Genomic DNA, 20,523 nt, shown 5'->3' on the forward strand with positions numbered 1-20,523 from the left:
GAAGATGAGTGTGATTTTTTATTGTTGTTGCTATTTTTAAACCCTTAAAGTTACTGTAAATGTAAAAAAAAAAAAAAAAAAAAAAAAAAAAAAAGGGGGTTAGATCGCGTAAAGTATTGATTTGAATTTTTTCACTGTTTACATTTTTTAACACATTTATAACTTATACAGTTGTGTTTTGTTTGTCAATTAGCAAAACCCTTCTCTTTTATAATTACAGGACATTCTGACCAATGAGCAATGTGTAATTTTACACATTTATTTCCTACAATTTACAAGCCCAAACAAATGGACTGACAGCGTTTTTTTTATGTACCAAAGGAGCCCTTCTTTATCATGTAGAAAAACGAAAAGATGAATTGCACTTTTTATTATTATCTTAAGATATGTTAAGTGTGTAATTACAATTCTTTACACTTACAGAAATGCAGACTTTCACTGGCCCACTTAAGTTTAAAGAGGGCTGTAGTTCAGTTCAGTTCAATTCCGTTGTATTTAATTTTATTTCTATTCTATTCAATTCAATTCAATTTTTCAATTCAATTTTATTTATATAACCCCAAATCACAACATTTGTCTCACAGACTTTATACTGTAAGGTAAGTGTGGGAAGAAACCTTTTGACAGGAAGAAACCTCCAGCAGAAACAGTCTCAGAAGGGGCAGCCATCTGCCGCGACCGACTGGGAGTAGATATATAACTAACCTATTTATCTAATTTAATAAAACTTAAAAAGGAAAGCTAAAAGAAAATAGGGGGAAACAGAAGTGAGAGAGACAGAGCGAGAGTGAGATGAGAGGGTTGTGCTTTTATTTTGAAAAACTGTATAATTTCGTACTTTCCCCCGTCCCTGCTCGGACAGAGCTCTTTGTGGGAGCCGACGGTCCCGCACCGCTCTAGCCTTCTTGCGGGTTTCTTCTACCGTAGCAGCATAACGGGGCTCCGGCCTGATGTCCGAGCTGCCTCAGCTTCTGAAGCCTGTTTGAGAAATGTTTCACCAGAGTGCGGAGGAGGCGAGAGACACCAGCTTTAGCAAAACAGGTGGGTCTTTTGTTATTTTTCAGGGTGTTTGGTATATAACCAGTTAGCTGCCGCAGACTGCTAACTGAGCACCGACATGAGACATCGTTTCCCGTCCCTGCTCTGCTGACTCTTGCTGTGGAGAGGACCACCTAACTAAAGGTCGCTCTGGGGGGGTTGGATTACATGTAATTTTATCCGACTGTGTTACCGCCTCGGATTGATTTTTTTTAAGCTAATGAAATATTCTCGGTCCTGCTTAAATGCATTTTTGTCCATAGCTAAAGGCCAGGCGAGGTGTTCTGGGATTTTTAGCGCAAACAGTTTTTTGCTGATAAAACACTGAAGCTATAAACAGCAGATTAAAACACGGAAGTTTTCCCATCAGCAGCCGCAAAGCATGTGCATGCAGTGGAAAACAGGAGAGCTCTGTTTTGTAACTCGATGTTTCTCGGATATTAAGTTCATAAGGAGCTGTTCTTCTTCTCATTTTTATTACTACAGAGTCACAAAATACATGTAAGAGCTCTTATGATTTTATCGCATTGCTGTAGTAATATTGCCATTGGCAGGCTAGGCACACAAATATGGTTAGAATGATTAATTTATAAGATCAGGATATGTCTTTATAAAGTAGTTTTAAACGGTTTATGTCTCAGACCTCTCATTACTGTGAACATGTGTGAGAGCATGACATCACTGGTGTACATTCTTTGTGAGTCAGCAGTTGTTAGACCTTGTCCTCTCTATCCCTTGATTTGATGCCCCAGGGCTGGGCAGATGGGCTGAGATCGGAAGCTGTGATAATTCTGCTTTGTACAAATGGGCTGTGAAGAACGATCTCAAGTTTTTGGCCTGAATTTCTTTTCTTTTCATTTTCTTTTCCGCGTTCTAGGCAACAGTTTTGTGGTCAAGGACCTCTTTATAAAGTGTGAGTGGATTGTGGCTTTAGAAAACACTGTCACTGCTGATATGTAGTGCTGATGTAGACTAGCAACTCAACTGCCCCCTAACAGCCTTATGTAGACTTTTATCAGGATTTACTAAGTATTAGCTAAAATGGAAAAATAATAAAGGGAAACTAATCAATGTCTTTGACTTGCTGGATCCAGATCACATAGTTATGTAGTTATTGCCACATAGTGCTGGGAAGTGCTGGAAAAATTGTTAAGTGCAAGGATCCTCCTTTGAAAAGCTAGAATCAGACCAAGGTAGGATTAGTCGGAGCAATCGTGGCTCAAGAGTTGGGAGTTCGCCTTGTAATCGGAAGGTTCGAGCCCTGACTTGGACAGTCTCGGTCGTTGTGTCCTTGGGCAAGATGCTTCACCCGTTGCCTACTGGTTGTGGTCAGAGGGCCCGGTGGCAGCCTCGCCTCTGTCAGTGCGCCCCAGGGCAGCTGTGGCTACAGTGTAGCTTGCCATCACCAGTGTGTGAATGGGTGGATGACTGAGTGTGTAAAGCGCTTTGGGGTCCTTAAGGACTAGGAAAGCGCTATACAAATACAGGCCATTTACCATTTAGTCTTTTCATATATGATTTCTCACCTCATTATCTTCAAATGATACATTATTTGTACCACACAGTGTCAAAATATGGTGGAAAAAAGCTGATTTTTGTCGCTTAAAATTGATTTTTTCAACTCCAGCACATTTGGAGCAACAAGCCTGGACTGGATGCTGTTGACACAACCCTGAGATCTGGGTGTAATACTTTCAACAACTGTGAACTGATGAAGGGATCCAAAACACGCTGTTCCTTAGTCATCTCTGCTGTATGGTACGTGATAACAGGGCGTAGAAGACGTTAGTAAAGTGATGCTCTCTGTTGCTTTGGAGGTCCTATAAATGTTTGCGGCACTTAAATGGAAATTTGTGAAGTAGTTGCCAAGGGAATATTGAGAGATGTTTCAAACACAGAGGAGTTTATAGCGTGTATCAATCTAAGTGAATGTAATAAAACTTCCTGCCTGCAATAAGTGCTGGCAGCACTGGTATCTGTCCATCTTTCTGTCCACATGTGTACAGTTGCAAGAAATTAACCAGAATTAATTAGTTGTGATGTGGTCTTCTGCTAAGTTACGCTAATAGGCCGTCATAATCTTAACTGGAAAGACACAGTCATGAGTGAGATGTCATTACTGTGCAAGTGTTGTACCACACCTCATTTCTTTAGGGGTGGCTTCTAATGATCTTAGAAGCCACCCCTTCTAACAAAGGTATGTCTACCTTTGTTCTTCAACACTACCTGATATCTCACAGGTAGCTTTCTTGTAATTTCTATGGGTAGTCTTCAGGAATAGTTCTTCTGGAATTACATGCAAAGCTCTTCTAGGATGTTTGCTGGTATTGCATCGTGGATCAAAATCTAGGGGCACTTTTGTGCTTTCATAATTCCATTAGTTTTGATAAGATTCCCAACACCCCTTGTTGAAATGCAACCCCAAACCATGACTGAGCCTCCACCGTGTTTTGGCTGTACATACTCCCAGTTGTACCTCTCTCCTGACCTCCTCCTATGACACTTTGACCCCAAAGCTTCAAATTCATCACTCTATAAGACCAGCTGTCGCTGATTTTTAGCTGAGCTCATATCTACCTCAGCTTTTTCTCCCTGTTTCCCTTCCTTAAAAATGGCTTCTTTGCTGCATTTTTTTTTTTCATTTTCGTATACTGCAAAATTATTTTTATGCCTGAAACTTCTTCTTTTGTCCTCCACTTGTGCAATTTCTTCATGCTGACGTATGCCAAGTTTTTAGCTAATGGCTATTTGGCAATCAACTTGGAGCAAAAATAGTAACGAACTGTCGAAAGATGCAATTTAAAATGAGTTTGTTGCTAAGACACAACACTCGTTCATCCCTTGAGTTAGGTGTCTTGTTTATGCTTGTCAGTGTTAAGTGAAGTAAATAAACAAATAAATGAAAATAATTTCTCTAAAAATACTCAGATACTCAATCAATCAAAAAGCAGCCAGTTAGTTAAGAAAAAGGTTTTGAAAAACGTTCAGAAAGCCTGGAGAATTGTTGCTCATAACCACTTTAAACAGTTACAATAAAGTCTGGCTCCTTGGAAGCAACATTTAAAGAAATTCGTGGTGGCTTGAGACATGGGCTTATCTGTATTTTTTTTATATGTTTTGAATCAGTGTCCTGTTGTATGACCCAGCCTTTCAAAATCTTCTGCTCGTAGACTGCTGAATTAAACACAAAAATTAAATTCAGTGTTTTCGATTGGAAAGTCTTCTGAACTTGTAAAACAGCTCCAACCCATAATGCTACCTCCACCCTGCTTCAAGGTTTGGATTAACAGGCATTTCTAATCAAATATAATATTCTACAAAGACATCCTTCCAACATACTCCTCTCTGATGACTGTTGTATAGTTGTGGCAGACTTGTGATATGCTAGCTTTGCTGCATTATTTTTTAAGTTCTATTTGAAGGTTTTTGACAGCTCTCACTGTATTTGGCTTTGCATGTGCATTACCATCCCTTTTGGGTGATAGTAGTGTATTATATCCTTGCAAATGCCAGTAAAAAAAAACCAAGGAATTATTAAGGCATAAAGTATCTCATTTTTTAATTACTATTTGAATATTCAAAAATCATATCAGCTTTTAAATATCCAGCCTAGTTGAGTTGAGCTTTTAGCCTTAGTATAGAGTGCCCTTTTCCCTCAAAGTATGTTGTTTATCTTTGCCAACAAGTTCAACTTTGTCTCTTCTGTCTACTAAAGGTTTCTCCCAAAGGTGTCATGTGCACATTCAGTGGGGTTCAAATCACATTGGAGACATGCTGTCCATCGTTAACACCATCTTGTTCAGTGTTTTCTCATCATGGACACATAACAAAGATTATAGCACGTTTTTCTTTTTCCTTTTCTTTTTATTTTGTTATCATTTTGGGGTTTTTCTCATCTCTTTCACGATTACATGCTGTGCTCTGATCTTTGCACTACGCACACTCTTGTCCTGCATGTGTACATTGATGATGACCTTAAGTCCTTAGAAAGTCCTTCAGTCCTTTATTTTTTTAAGGTCTTTGGAAAGTTGTTGGTATTAAAGTATGCCTACCACCAAAAATCTATACTAAGGAGCAGTAGGGAGTGGCACCCATACGAACCTGCGACTTATTCCTGTGGGATTTTGAGTTTAAGCCCCACAGGAAGGGTTTTTTTTCCCCTCACTGGAGTTCATTTAGTTTTTGGAGATTAGCTGTCAGATATCACTTAAAGCTACTTGGGGTTGCTCGGGGTTATTTTAAAGGAAAGTCCATTATATACTGCAAAAGAGGCATGTCCATTTGTTTTTGTGACAAACCAAATGGACACTAGTGTCCTTGAGGGAAATTATTTCTGGCTCTGTAATACACTGGCTGTTTCGGTGGTCAGGTTCACCTGCACTTCGCCTGCACAAAGGCATCTCTGTTTGAGAAAGAAAATCAGGAGAAATGTACTGCGGTAACATAGCAAACAAGAAAGAACACAGTCACTATATTATCCTGTCTTGACCTTTTTTATTTTACACCAGGGATAGTGACAGGAAGTCCTTAGTTCCTCAGAGAAGTCCTTGGTTGAAATTATTAGAGGGATGATTTTGGAGAAGTGTAGTGTGGTTCAAGGTAAGCTGCTTGCAGACTGGTGTTTATTTTCCTGTGCCAGGATGAAGTGAAACAAACCTCGGATGTTCTTTTGAATTAAAGATATTAGTGGTACATTGTGACCTCACCGGATCATCCATTATTATTGTTAGGGTTATTTCAGAGCCTGGTGTGAAATTCTTGGAAGATCTTGGCAATTAGTTTATGTTACATGGAACTTGGAGTTTATATGAGCTTATTGTGGCAAACTTGTGATCTAAGCGACACACCAATGACTTCAAGACACGAAAGTGAAAATATGCAGCAGTTTCACTGTATTGCAAAACCAGAATTTCCATCTGTCACATTTTAAAGTTGAGCATGTCAAATGCTTTTGGGTTTGTCATGAATCTGTTGTGGTACAGGGAAGTGTACACTGCATTGGAGTCAAAGATAGCCTGTTGTGGAATAACACCATCTGACTGGTTACAGTTAAGGGTATTGTGGCAGCTGTTGGGGTCTCAGTGTGCTGTAATTTCTGTGTTAAAGCAAAGCAGAAGCCTAACGAAGGAGGCCAACAGCGACTCCGCTGCCATTCTGGTTTGAACTGGATAAAAAACAATGCGTTTTTGTGAGGACTTGCGCAGCTATCTTCTTTCATAAGGTAGGGGGTGGTTGAACAAACAGGGAGATGCAGTTTTTGTTGTTTTTGATTCTTCCTTACTGTTATAAGAAGAAAAATAAGTAGTACTATTACAGTTGATTTGTTTCTTCTTCTACTATCAGATTTGTGTCCACATGAAACTGTATTTCTGTGTAGGAGGTTATACTTGGGCTAATATGATCCTTTAAAACATCTTGAATTGTGAAAAAAAGCTGCTTTGACTGCTCTATTTTTTTTATTGTTCAGTCTATTGTTATTTACTGTTTGAAAAAGATGCCTGATTGTGGTTTTTACACACATACTCAAGCCTCAGGAGTTTTTCACTTTGGGGGATTTGTGTTTTCGTGGGACCAGCAGCAGCTTTGTGTTCAGTAATGGGTTTAGCATCCATTTTCAAGTTGTTTTTCTTGATTTTAATTTAAGTATTCCTGCTTGTTTGGATTGTTCACTTTTTGGGGGAAAACAATCAGGAAATTTGTTGGTTTTGCAGGATTTTACATAGCTTCTTGGGAGAATACATTCCTTCGTGGCCCTTTCTGTAAGGAGTAACATGTTAAAACGTATTCATTCTGAGAAAGGGCTACGTAGCAGTACAGGTGGAGACACCGAGTCTGTATGAACATGCCTGCTTCGGGGTCTGTGCTGCTATTGCCTCTGCAATGTGCTGTGTCCCATGCAAGATGCTCAGAGGATCTTTTGTTTAGTTGTAGGACAAATAGCTATCAGAACTATCGTGTTTTGTGTGTTTCTAGTCTGGTAACCTCCACTTCTTTGCTCATAGGTGCGTGTTGGGCTACATCAGGATAAAAGGCAAATTGTAAGTTAGTGCTATTTGTGTGTGTGGCATTTATTAATTTGCTGTCTGACTTTTTAAAATATTCACATCAATATTGACATAACATAAGAGCAAGAAGGCAAGACTAAAGCAAGCTTCCTTCCAATTGTGCAGTGTAAAATGAAAGGATTGTGTTTATCCTGCTATATGAAATGGTGATGCTATTATGGTATCCATTTAGTACTATTTTCAGTGCTGTGATATTCTCCAAGACACATTGTGGCAAATATGTTTGATTGCTGTTGGGAATATGGGTTTCCACTGTATAGATGGTTTAATAATTTGAATCATATTTCATGCAAAAAAACAAGACATCCAAACATTTGCTTCTCCAGTGCACCATCAGACTCTCTCTGGTTTATGTATTTGTAAATTGACTGTGTCATAGTTTTGGAGTGTAATTTGTAAATGTATTCTTTCAGGAAACCATAGTGGACATTCTTCACTATTTCATGGCATTTTAGAAATAATGAATGACGAAATAATTAGAGGATTAATTCCTAATGAAAACAATGGTTGGCTTAATCCCAGAAACTGGCATAGAAGCTATCAAAGAAAAACAGCTATTCAACTGGATTTCATAAGGAAAAAGCTTAAAATATTCACAACCAGCTGCCACAGTCAGCTGCCAACAGGCAGGAATAATATTTTGAGTGTAATTTATACAAAGTTTTGCCCCAAAGCATTAAGGTTTTCAAAACACAGTTTAACCTAACATGTCATGAACTAATCCTCTGTTGTCTCTGCTTTTTTAGATAAACCATCATGATTCCCGTCACAGAGCTCCGATACTTTGCTGACACCCAGCCAGCGTACCGCATCCTGAAGCCATGGTGGGACGTTTTCACAGACTACATCTCAATCGTCATGCTGATGATTGCGGTGTTCGGCGGGACGCTGCAGGTCACACAGGACAAGATGATCTGCTTGCCTTGCAAGTGGGTCGTTAATGACTCGTGCGAAGTCATGCCCATGCCGAATCTGACCACCCACTACGCACCGGAACCCAAAGGCATTCAGTATGACCTTGACCGACATCAGTATAACTATGTAGACGCAGTCTGCTATGAGAAAAAACTACACTGGTTTGCCAAATATTTCCCCTATCTGGTGCTACTCCACACTCTAATCTTCCTGGCCTGCAGCAACTTCTGGTTTAAGTTCCCCCGCACGAGTTCTAAAGTGGAGCATTTTGTCTCCATCCTCCTCAAGTGCTTCGACTCCCCGTGGACAACGAGAGCTTTGTCTGAGACCGTGGTGGAGGAGAGCGACCCCAAGCCTGTGGGGAAAATGAACGGTTCAATGGACAAGAAGGCCTCAAGCGTGAGCGAGGATGTTGAGGCCAGTGTGCCCATGCTCCAACGAACAAAGACCAGAATTGAACAAGGAATTGTTGATCGCTCTGAAACTGGAGTTTTAGATAAAAAGGAAGGGGAGCAGGCCAAGGCCCTTTTTGAAAAGGTTAAAAAGTTCAGAATACATGTAGAGGAGGGTGATATAGTGTACCGCCTTTACATACGTCAGACCATTATCAAGGTAATAAAGTTTATACTGATATTTGGCTACACAGCCCACTATGTAAAACACATCAGCTTCAATGTGCTGTGCACAGAGAATATTCAGAATCTAACCGGGTACAGCTCGTTCCATTGCGCCCATCCGTTAGCAACTCTTTTCAGGATTTTGGCCTGTTTCTACATCTCCCTGGTGGTGGTTTATGGACTCATCTGCATGTACACTCTTTGTTGGATGCTCAGCCGCTCCCTGAAACGATACTCCTTTGAAGCAATCCGTGAGGAAAGCAGTTACAGTGACATCCCAGATGTAAAGAACGACTTTGCCTTCATGCTGCACATGATAGATCAGTATGACCCTCTTTACTCCAAGCGCTTCGCTGTGTTTCTGTCAGAGGTGAGTGAAAACAAGCTGAGGCAACTCAACCTGAACAATGAGTGGACACTGGAGAAGCTACGGCAGCGTATCACCAAGAACTCCCAGGAGAAGCTGGAGCTGCACCTCTTCATGCTCAGCGGGATTCCAGACACGGTGTTTGATCTGATTGAACTAGAGGTGCTCAAGCTGGAACTTATTCCAGATGTTACTATCCCTCCAATCATCGCCCAGCTTTCCAACCTAAAAGAAATGTGGCTCTATCACACCCCGGCTAAAATTGAGGCTCCAGCTCTGGCCTTTCTAAGAGAGAATCTGAAGTCCCTCCACATTAAGTTCACTGATATCAAGGAGATCCCATTGTGGATCTACAGCCTGAAGAATCTCAGAGAGCTGCATTTAACCGGGAACCTGAGTGCTGAGAATAATCGTTACATTGTCATCGATGGGCTCCGAGAGCTCAAAAGTCTCAAAGTGCTACGGCTTAAGAGCAACCTCACTAAGCTTCCCCAGGTGGTAACGGATGTGGGTGTGCACCTTCAGAAGCTCTCCATCAACAATGAGGGCACCAAACTAATGGTGCTCAACAGCCTGAAGAAAATGGTCAACCTGACTGAGCTGGAGCTCATTCGTTGCGATCTCGAACGTATTCCGCACTCCATCTTTAGCTTGCACAACCTGCAGGAAATCGACCTGAAGGACAACAATCTGAAGACGATAGAGGAGATCATCAGCTTCCAGCACCTGCACCGCCTCGTGTGCCTGAAGCTGTGGTACAACCAGATTGCCTATATCCCCATTCAGATCGGAACACTCACCAACCTGGAAAGGCTCTATTTGAATAGGAACAAGATAGAGAGGATCCCCAGCCAGCTTTTCTTCTGCCGCAAGTTGCGCTTCTTAGACCTGAGCCACAACAATCTGACCAGCATCCACCCAGATGTGGGCTTCCTCCAGAACCTGCAGTATTTTGCAGTGACAGCAAACAGGGTGAGTAGCGAAGAATTTCTTAAATTATTCATTGTAAGGCAAGGCAAGTTTATTTGTATAGCACAATTCAACAACAAGGTGATTCAAAGTGTAGTAAAAGTTATCAAGTTCTCTCATTCTGCAGTCATGTTTCCACCCCTTTATCTTTCTCATAGATGTCAGTAAGGTTCGCTTAAAAAACCCGATAAATTGTTGACGGAGGTCAGCCATTATAAATATCTACATGTTCTTGGTGTAGAATTATGCCTTTGAAGATAACAGTAGGAATGTAGTGCTTCCCATACAAAGACTTTACTTAGGTGGACCACCCAGGTATATTGACAGCTGTCCAAGTCTTTGTCTAAGGGCGCTTTTATAGTTTGTTTACGCTGGTCTAAATTAGTTGATGAATTTGTAAACTTGTAGCTTTTTCCTGTGGTTTGGCTTCTTTTCACACACAAAAAAATCCAAGTGAACTCCAAGCGGACCAAAATGTGTCATTGCTATGTATTTATTACAAAGTGTATATGGTATTATTTGTATAATGTGTCGCTTTTCTCCACAAAACTAGCCTCCCTCACTGTGTTAAGGTGGCAGATTATCATAAACTTGGTTATTTTTCATTAACATGTTCAATCATGCTAAAAATTCACAGTTGGATTGAAGCCTGTGGTTTCTGATGAAGGAGATCATTTAAGCTTTAACTCAGTTATTTGCTTTGGGGCATTTCATTCACATTTGTTTACTGTGAGAATTTAAAGAAACACTTGGTGAATTCTCCTGATAATACTGTTTTGAACACTGAGCATGCATACAGCATCATGTGTTTTTCAGTAAAGGTTATTATTACTGCTGTTTTACTAGACTTTCTACTGCGCTTGCATGCTGAAAATAGCTTCCAGCAGGTTTGTGTGCGGCTACAAATAGCTCCATTAAATGGGGTCCTTTTGATGTTTTGGGCTCTCGGGGCCTCTTTTCCTTAAAATCCTCTTTAAACTTCCAGCACATTATCTATCCAAATAAAAAAAAAAGGTTTTTAATGTTTAGAAGTTTTTAACAGAGTATGACTGCATTGTTGTTTTCAAACAGAGGTTCATGGTACACAAAGTAAACTCAAGTCCTAAATTTGTTCAAACCTTTAAGTCTTTAGCAGACATGCACAAATTGTGAAATTCTTTGCCTGTATCACGTTCTGGTGGTTACATCGCAAACCCACTGTTATTTTATTGTTCTAAATATCACATTTGAGTCAGATTAAATTCCAGTTTTACGTAGTATTGGGTGTTTGCTCCATAGTGTAAGTCGCTGGGTCAATTCAGAATGGAGACTAGCCTCTTTATGGGGTGGTGTCAGGAAGGGCATCCTGCGTAAAATTCGTAATTAGATGTAAAATTGTTCTGTCAACCCGTAGCTTTATTGTTGAGTGCAAAACCCATGGGACGTGGGAATGTTTTTTTTTAGCTAAGCTTCGAAAGACCTGGTTGCATACATTGATTGGTCAAACACATGAATGTAGTATCAGGGTAAGATTTGAATAAAACATCAGCTGTCTAAACATCAGCTGTGCTCTGCTCGGTTGATCCTGAGTAATAGGAAAAATTTCTTTGTTAATAGCTAGCACTCCAGCTACCTAAACTAAGCTGGTTAAAAATGCACACAGTAGTTATATTTAGTAGAATTGTGTAATAAGGCTTTAACAAAAGTTTACAAGTAATCTAAAATGATGCCTAGATTCTGTTTACTGGTGTGATACTCAACTCTCAGAGCCGGCATCCAAGAACAGCTGAAATTAACCAAACCTGGCAAAACATTTGAACCAATCAAGTCACATTTAACTCAATGCTGTTTTGGAGGTGGCAGCAAGAGATTGCTTGTCTGTCGCCAATACAGATGCTTTATTTTATGGTTATCATAATTAAAATAACCCAGCTGTTTAAAAGTCTTTTATCTCGTTATTAACCGTCTTTAAGTTGCTATAGTAAATGTTGGATCTGCTCATAGCAGTCACCAAAGTCGATACTGGCCTGCACCGTGTTCACCCATATATAACTGCAGGCCTAGATTTAACCTAGTTTTGATTTTGTTCCTGTGATCCTGCCTGTTTGTCGTAGTTTTAATTGGTTAGCATCTGAAATTAATGTGATCTACAACTGAGCTGCTTATTATGTGAAACATGTTTTGCTTAGTAACTGCCTCAGCAGGCCAGGGTAACTGCAACCTCCTCCTTTCCTCTCCATTTCAGATTGAGACGTTGCCCCCAGAGCTGTTCCAGTGTAAGAAACTTCGTACTCTGAATCTGGGGAACAACTGCTTGCAGACTCTACCGTCACGTTTTGGGGAACTGACCGGGCTGACTCAGCTGGAGCTGCGAGGGAACCGTCTGGAGTGTCTTCCGGTGGAGCTCGGCGAGTGCCGACTGTTGAAGAAGAGCAGCCTGGTGGTGGAGGAGGACCTGTTCAACACGCTTCCCTCAGAAGTGAAAGAGCAGCTGTGGAGGGCCGATAAGGAACAAGCCTGAGCCGAACCACTGTGGACAGCTGCAGAGGAGAGAGGTTTGATCAGAGGAATGAAGAAGCAATGAAATTTTGTGAAACTTTGAAGGAGATGCAGCAGTTCTGGCCCAACAGGCACAGGAAAGTGATGGCTTTTGGAATTGTCTCATGCCTGCCAGTGGAATAATCTCATAACCTAGCTTGGCGATGAAAGGTGGTTTGGTATTGTGGCCTTTCAGTGTTTCATCCAGGTGATGTTGAGTATGCATGCCACAATAGGAACTGTCCAAAGCAAACCCGTTTATTTAAACTTGCACGATTCAACCTTGCCAGTGATCTAAATGTGCTGATTATCACTACTTTACTATCAACAGGAAATATGCACAGAAGAGTGTTAGCCTGACGTTCTCTGGCCTCGAGACTGAAAATCACCTTTGAGTTTTATACGGTTATATCTGCAGATGAGGTGCAGCGTGCCTCACTGTGCTAGCAGATGTAATCGAACAAATGACAGCGCAACTGATAGCCGATGTGTTGAGGCATGAAGCTTCGCCGTGTTGTTTTTCCTTCTGGCTTTCTTTATGCTCGACTTACTCTGAGGCATTTTTTTTACGTAGACAAAATGACTTGATGAAGATTAGCAAATCATCTCACGGGTGATCTCACAGCTTAGGCCTTAGCTCAGAAGATGAACTTCAAAGAAACAAAGCTGTCAAATATTCAGTGGAAACAAATGGGAACACACTCTACAGTTCAATGTCTAAATACCCTGCAGTTGTTAAACTATAACATCAGTCTGTGAGGCAGGCTGTTTGTTAACTGCATGGGAAGTTATGGTGGACAAATCCATCTTCTTTCTTTGAATCTTTCTGTTTCAACGAGCATTATACTTTTTTTTGAGTGTGTTACTTTATCAGATTTAATATGACACCTTGTAATGTGTTGGGAAAAGGCCAAGAATTTATTTTGGTGTACTTTTAAATTGTACCATACATTAGCATTATGTTTGGGCCTGTGAGAAGGGCTGTTTTATTGTGAATATTGGAATGCAATGTTATGCACAATAGACGTGTAGTTTTGGTTTTGCATTTATTTTAAAAAGAAATTGTCAAAGCTATACCCATATTATTGTTATTTTCTTTGCTATGTTGTAATTACATGTAATTATGTGAGGTTAGCTGTCCTTGCATTACAAGTCACAGCGGATTTCTTTTGGTTTTGTTTTGTTTTGGGTTTTTTAGTTAAAATATATGGAGCATAGATACTGCTAATCACACATCGAGTAGATAATACACTTAAAAAATGAACAAGAATGAAGGTACTTCTTTTCTTTATTCCTTTTTTTTAATGCGCCATATGATTTATGAAGCTTTAGTCAAGCTTTACATGTGTGGGACTCCCAAAGGAAATGAACTTCAGATGTGATAATGGAAAGTTTAGATACTTCCTGTTTGAGAAGAGTTGAGTCAAGCTTCAAAAGCAGACACTTATATGTAATCTGTTTATCTAAGTGACAGATGAGGACAAACAGGAAATGGAAGAGTGGAGAAACATTTAGATCAGACAACAGAAGGGAAACATTTGCAGAGAGAGGGAGAGAGAAAACGAACATGCAATATGTGATTCCCACCATCTATGGACCAAATTAATGTAACATGCGTGGTTTGCTTGAAACACTTTCCTTATTAAGGCCTTTGGATTTAATAGCATCATTTGGACTAATTCTGCCATGTTCACCCCAGCCAAGCATCTCTTGCAGCTAATATGGCCTTAGATTTTACAAGCTTTATACCCCAGGAATGATTGCAAACATCACAATCTTGGCTCGTTTTTTATTTCTTGTGCTGTAAAATGTATAGCTGAAATATTTAATGTGTTTGTTTCATGTGTACCGTATTCTTCCTACCTGCTGTTTTTCTCTTTTGATTCAAGCTTTTTAAAGGAAGGTTAACTCTAATGATACAATTATACCTTTGTTCACGGTATATTTTGTTTACTGAGGCCTTGACTGAATCCAAATGTCCTTGTAGGGGGAACTAGTAAAGCGCTCCCATGCAGTATTAAAAGGCACAAATAGGAGCTTTAGCTTTATGTGAGCTGACGAGCAACTAGTGCTAACATTGCAACAGAGATTGCAGATGGAAGCAAAAAGGCAATAATGCCAGAGAAACAGATTCATCCACAGGAAATCTCAGCTTTCCTGGAAAGGATTGAATGCTTAAATTGAATTGCTTGCATACTGCGGGATAAACGTGAGCAGTGCCAAGTATGCGGATAGGGACTGTTGGCCTGCCGGCCTGCCAATCAATCCGCAAAAATAGGCAAGTAAATAATATAGTAACATAGAAATGTGTATGATGTTGGGCTATAACTGGCAGTTTACTCTGAGTTAGCCCATCTAGTCTGATTATTGATTGTTATTATTTTTTAAAAACAATGTATCATGTTGTTCTTCATTGTTGCCAATACGTAGCGTTCCTGTTATTGCTAATTAAGGTTTTTATTCCAGGAAAGTGTCACTTTCAAAGCACTAATAACTGGCCTTAGTCAACTTTAGGTTGTCTGTAAAGCTTTCTGTTTGCACACAGCACTTAAGCAGTGTACAGTGGTACTAATGGCAGACAGGGCCCGGCTGATATTAATACCGATATTTGGTGACTTAAAAAGCCAATACTCCAATATTTTTCTTTTCTCTTTCAAACGCACTAAACATAAACAAATTCTCCTGATGTATTTTATGCGTCGTTATTTATTCACCTCCGCTCTGCTGGGATCAGGCGGCTGTTGTGTTTGCGTCGTTCCAAACACGCGTTGATGAAAGGGAAGTTGCAGACTGCCCTCCGGTGGACAATCTATGCAACATCAACACTCATGACATGGTTGAAGGATGTTTCTCCTGTCTCTTCTTTTTTTAAAGTTTTCATTTATCAGCAACACTGTTTTAAATGCCAATACCGATACATTGGCGATTAGCTAATATCGGGCAATAATATTGTTGTGTTTTAATGGCAGACTTTAGATTTACAAAGCCCTGGTTGCTTGATTTGATCCCAAGGATAACAACTGTACGCACATTTTTTGTTATAAAATTTTAGCCTTAACATGTGGGTCACATCATTAGTTCTGGGAGTTCAGACATATATAAAAACCTAAATTATTTCCTAGTAGAGCCTGTATAGTCAGTATAACTCGCGAAGATGGATGGTGCTCATTCACACTCTCTCACACTACTTTGTCAAAATTCTCATGAATATGTTTTTATCTGGGGGTTTGTTTGTTTTGCGTGCGTATGTTTGGACACATACGCACAAATATTATGGTGACGAGTTGCCTTGGTCATTTTTGTTCTGTCCTTTGAGCTGTGACTCGGCTCTACAGTCCTTCACCGTCATGTCCCTCTGAGTCATGCGTCTAATTTTCAGCCCACTCCCTTTTCTGTTAGTGAATCAGGTGAAGGTCCGAGGAAAAGGTCAGTCAGACATTCCCACGAAACCAAAAGGAGGAAGTTTTGATGACTCATACGTGCTCCTTGGTTACAAGAAAACTCTAGCAGTTTCAGATATAGTCTCAGCTCATTTTCACCCAAACACATTAAGTCAGTGCGTATAAAAGCTTTTCTTGTTTTTGTTCTTCTTCTTTTTTGTTATTTTCCAGCTTTTCCCAATTCCTTTTGTGTGTTTCTAAATTATGTATCACTTAAGCAATGTTTGTGTGAAGCAGCGTGACTGGTCAGTTTATTCTTGCTCATAATCATCATTCATATTGCTGCTGGTTTCCCTTTGGACACTGCTGTTTTTGAATAAACAAAACAGGACTTCACAACTGAGCAGAAACGACTCGACAATCTTGACTTACTGTAAATGGAGGTGAGCTCACCCTCCAGTGTGGGCATTGTGTACATCAGTATATCATCTGTTAATATTTCCCAAGATTGTACATTTCCAGACAGTTTCATTTCCTTTTCATCGCCCTAGATTTTTCTTAAACTGCCGTGGTTGCATTATATTTCTGCCTGTGTATGGAACATAAATCATGATTGTATTTGCTCTGTACAATTCATCTCTGTATTCTGATGCCTGTGGATCAGGGAAAACGGTTCATTTCCATCCATTTCATTTGAAACCATGTGTGCGTTGATACTGGAAGGAACGCTTTTAAACCTAAGCAGCGATCACGTTAAATGTAAACTAAAAGTTGGATGGACGGACTTGTTTCACTCAGCACTGTCTGTATCACAAGGCCTTTTACTAATTGTTGCCAAGTGGACTGAACACTGGCTTTTTAAGTGGGACGTCTGTAACAATGGACAACTGAACTTTGCCTAATGTTCAGGCTCTCCTTTTGTACCATTACAATATATGAAAATAAAATAAAGTTAAAATTCTGTTTCTTGAGTGCGTTGATGATTGTTGGTCAAGTCCTGAGCGCTATGTTTGTTAGACCTTTGCTACTACTGACATCTGACTTGCCTTTCTCTTCCTCGGAAGTGGAACATCCAGAGTATGCAAAATCATTTTTAGCAGCACACTGTGCACCCACTGACTAAGAGAAGGACAATTTGTTGTCAGTGTTCGCCCTTTGCTGCACTTCTTGGTTGAGATGACCCTTGTTTGTATCCACTCTTATATTTTTTAGCACATTGTAAGTACAGATTATAGCAGTTTTCTACTTTCCAGTCCTGTTAATCATCTTGTGATTCTTTTAGAGAGATGTATTAGAGTAGAGTAGTTGTTCTCAGTTTATTAAGTAGAATTACGGTTACATGCGTACATGGCTATATTCAGCAGGGTGGGAATCACCAGACACCCCATGATACTTCACTTATAATACAGTATTTTGCAGTTTGCAAAGTATTGCAGTAACATATAAATTATGTCTTCAAAGTTAAACTTTTTCAATATCTGTTTTATTTAATTAAAATGTTTTAATTCATTTTACATTTTTTATTTTAAAAATGTAAAATGAGACAGTCAAACACACCAACACTAACAAAAAAACTAATGTTGCCATATGTAGGAGTCCGTCGGCGAACAAGTTGAATGAGGTCAAGTTGGCAATTGCGTGAAATGTTGATATTGTGATAAATCATCAAAGCTCACATTTCTTTTGCTGTCTAATTCATATTTAACTAATTTATTAAATTTTCGCTCAGCAGTCTTTCCGTTCTAAAGGAATACAACCAGAATACAACCAGCTGGCAGCCAGCTTGACAAAGGGCCATTCAGACTGATGGCGACATGTTGGTAATCTGTCTGCATTCAGAAATAAGACAGCAATTATTTTCAAAACTTCAAAAATTTGTCAGAGTAATTGCACGCAGTCCAAGTCAGACTGCAGTTGTTAAATGAAATGCAATCATCAGGCAGCCACCGAAGTGTTTTTTATAGATGGAAGGAGGCTCATGTCCTACTCGTGTGACTGAACCGTCTGCTTGCTCTGAGTTAGGAGGCAGCTTTGTAACCCGCACCTTGACATTATTGAACAAATGTGGGATCATCTTGACAGAGACTGGAAAAAGAAAACAGTCAACATCCAAAGAAGAGCTTTAAATGTCCTGCAAGGAACCTAGAGAAATATTCCAGAAGAATATTTAAAGAAATTAGAAGAAAAGGATAAATGTGGTCATACCAAATATTGAATTTCAAACTTGTTAGAACAGTACAAACTGTGTTTCCTTTATATAGTGTATTTCTATGTGTATTTGTACATATTTCAGTAAACAGCAGAACTGTGTGTTCAAAGCATTTATTAAAGCATTTATTCTTTTAATAATCATCTAAAATTCACCATTTCTCAGATACTTCTGGTGAATAATCATGATGCAATTCATTGAAGTATAGTAGGTAGAAATCTGCTCATGCATCTGTAATAACAATAAGAAAATGACTGTTGGTGGCTGCTTTGCTATTTTTACTGAAGTAAAATCTATAAGTAGGCCTCCTTCTTTCACCTCTGCTTGCAACCCCCTAAAGCAAGTCCCAACTTGGTGATTGGACAAAATGAGGACATCTATTCTGTCTGACAAGACAGCAAGGGATGGAAGCTCTTTCAGTATGTAATGTACACTGTATCTGCTCTGGTCCGATGCTTTTATTTGAACTTTATTCACATGACTGTTCTTAGCATATCATTAGATTTAACCAGCAGTACTTAATCATATGAAGTACAAAAGGAAATGTTGGGGAAATATATTTTAATATAATTAGCAATAGTGTTATATAAGAGTACTCTATTGTAAGCATTGCAAGTTTATTTTAAATTGTTGTATTGTTGTGTTGTTATTTAATGCATATAGCACGAAGGGCCGCCAGTCGGCGCTGTGATTCACATGTTCGTTTACATCAGCGACATGAGCGACACATAGTGGTTAATCCATGTTACTACGGCGCAGTGTAAGAGTTATTGGCTGTATCCCAATTCAGGGTCTGCAGCCTTAACGGTCCACAAGGGCCGCGTACTCAAAGACGCTAAGACCGGAAGTGAGAGGCTTGTGAAATGGGACGGTCTAGCCTCGGTCGCGCTGCCATGATACTAACCGCTGGAAACGTTTCACACAGCTTTGTTTGACAGAAATGAAGGAGAAATTTTGTTAATTTGTTTGTTTGTTCTTACATGAGCTTTGTTTGATTTGTTGAGTATCTGAGGCTGAAAAACATGATTGTTGGGCTTCATTTCTGTACTGAACAGTCATTTTAAGATTAGTTAGTAAATAACAATTAGCTAATGTTGTTCATGAGACTAAAGTCATCTCACTTTGGTAATGTAAATATAATATGGCCAATATATTTATTATTATATTAATCATTATTAGTTATTACAGCAGTGAGCTTGAACTCCGTGTCATTCACTGAGCCTCAGTAAAGATTCAAGTTGCATTTATTCAAATTTCCTATCACCTTAAATCTTCACTCAAAGACAAGTATCTTTGACAGTGTATATATAGATGTATTATATATAGGAGACAAATATTGTTCGTTTAATATGTTGGCATTACTAAATTTGGCTCAATGCTTACATATATGTGTAAGAAGAAAATGTACGAGCTGTGATAACTGTTTCTGATAGAATAAAGAATAGACTGACATATTAAATATTCCTTTATTGGGTGAGAAAATCAGATCATGTCATAACTGCTTTAAGTCATACAGAATAGATATCAGAGCCTTAAACAGGCTGGCTTCTGCTAAATGGGACAAACTGGGCAGAAAGTATACAAACACATAACATCCTTATAGAATAGCATGTAACACTATAGATCAACTTACCTCAGAATATATAAAGCATATAAACAATTACAGCAATATGATGCAACAAACACAGCAGTGCTACTAATCCAAAATACTCAAAGCTTCATAGAACTGGAACAAACATTTATTTTTAGGTCCATTCTGCTGCTGATACATACTTTAGGTTTCTGAATATTAAACTTGTTGCTGCCTTTCATAGTGTGTAACTTGAAGGCCCTGAGTACTTTCTCCCACACTGAAAACACTGGAATGATAAAATTATTTGAACATTACCTAATAAGACTGATTCAGGACAGACAGTTAGTTATTTTAAACTTTTCTAGCAGTCCTTCACAAACAGGGAACAGTCTGTCTATTCTCTCCATCTGTCAGCTGCTGCTGGCTCTTCCTCCTCCTCTTCCTCACACACTGCTGAGTTTGTCCTGGTGGATCATCAGGGGTGCAAAGCCTCACAGATGATGTGCAGCAGTGGGTCCCTCAGTCTGTCCTCACTCTGGACACTTGCAGTTGTCACACATGGAAATCAAATGTGTGATAAGCTGCAGGATTCAAACACAAGTGTGACTTATAAACACATGTTCATACTTTTATTCCACAATCAGAGAGAAAGAAACAGAGAGAGAGTGCAGGACAGACAGACAGGTGGCAGTCTCAGGTGTACACAGGTGTAAACTTGTTGCACAGGTGTAAACAGCACAAGAGAAGGAGGATTTAGTGTTTGTGTTATTACGAGTGCTAAACAAGAAGAGTTCCCAAATGGTACAGTGAACACATGTGTGACTCCTGCGATTAAAGCATCTTTCTTTCAGCTTAACGAGTGAACCGTCAGCT

At 39.5% G+C, this 20,523-nt stretch overlaps 1 protein-coding gene across 4 annotated transcripts; it reads left to right on the top strand.

Annotated features, from left to right (window-relative positions):
• Positions 1-852: 852 nt before the first annotated feature.
• lrrc8aa (leucine rich repeat containing 8 VRAC subunit Aa) lies at positions 853-16,831 on the top strand. 4 transcript variants are annotated; one of them, XM_080875011.1, is made up of 5 exons: positions 853-1,041; positions 2,666-2,796; positions 7,041-7,076; positions 7,850-9,974; positions 12,196-16,831. In XM_080875011.1, exons 4-5 carry the CDS (start codon positions 7,860-7,862, stop codon positions 12,469-12,471), a joined length of 2,391 nt encoding a protein of 796 aa, XP_080731137.1. In that variant the 5' UTR covers positions 853-1,041; positions 2,666-2,796; positions 7,041-7,076; positions 7,850-7,859; the 3' UTR covers positions 12,472-16,831. The 4 variants fall into 4 exon arrangements, with proteins under 4 accessions (XP_080731137.1, XP_080731136.1, XP_080731138.1 ...); XM_080875010.1 differs by lacking the exon at positions 7,041-7,076; XM_080875012.1 differs by lacking the exon at positions 2,666-2,796.
• The last annotated feature ends 3,692 nt before the right edge of the window (positions 16,832-20,523 follow it).

Source organism: Rhamphochromis sp. 'chilingali', assembly GCF_963969265.1.
Source record: "Rhamphochromis sp. 'chilingali' genome assembly, chromosome: 2".
In the NCBI taxonomy this organism is placed as follows: Eukaryota; Metazoa; Chordata; class Actinopteri; order Cichliformes; family Cichlidae; genus Rhamphochromis; species Rhamphochromis sp. 'chilingali'.

Bases quoted from the DNA above. Each gene is read 5' to 3' on its own strand.
- lrrc8aa (XM_080875011.1), top strand. From the start codon at position 7,860: ATGATTCCCGTCACAGAGCTCCGATACTTTGCTGACACCCAGCCAGCG. The intron at 9,975-12,195 runs GTGAGTAGCGAA...TCTCCATTTCAG, and splicing joins TTGCAGTGACAGCAAACAGG to ATTGAGACGTTGCCCCCAGA.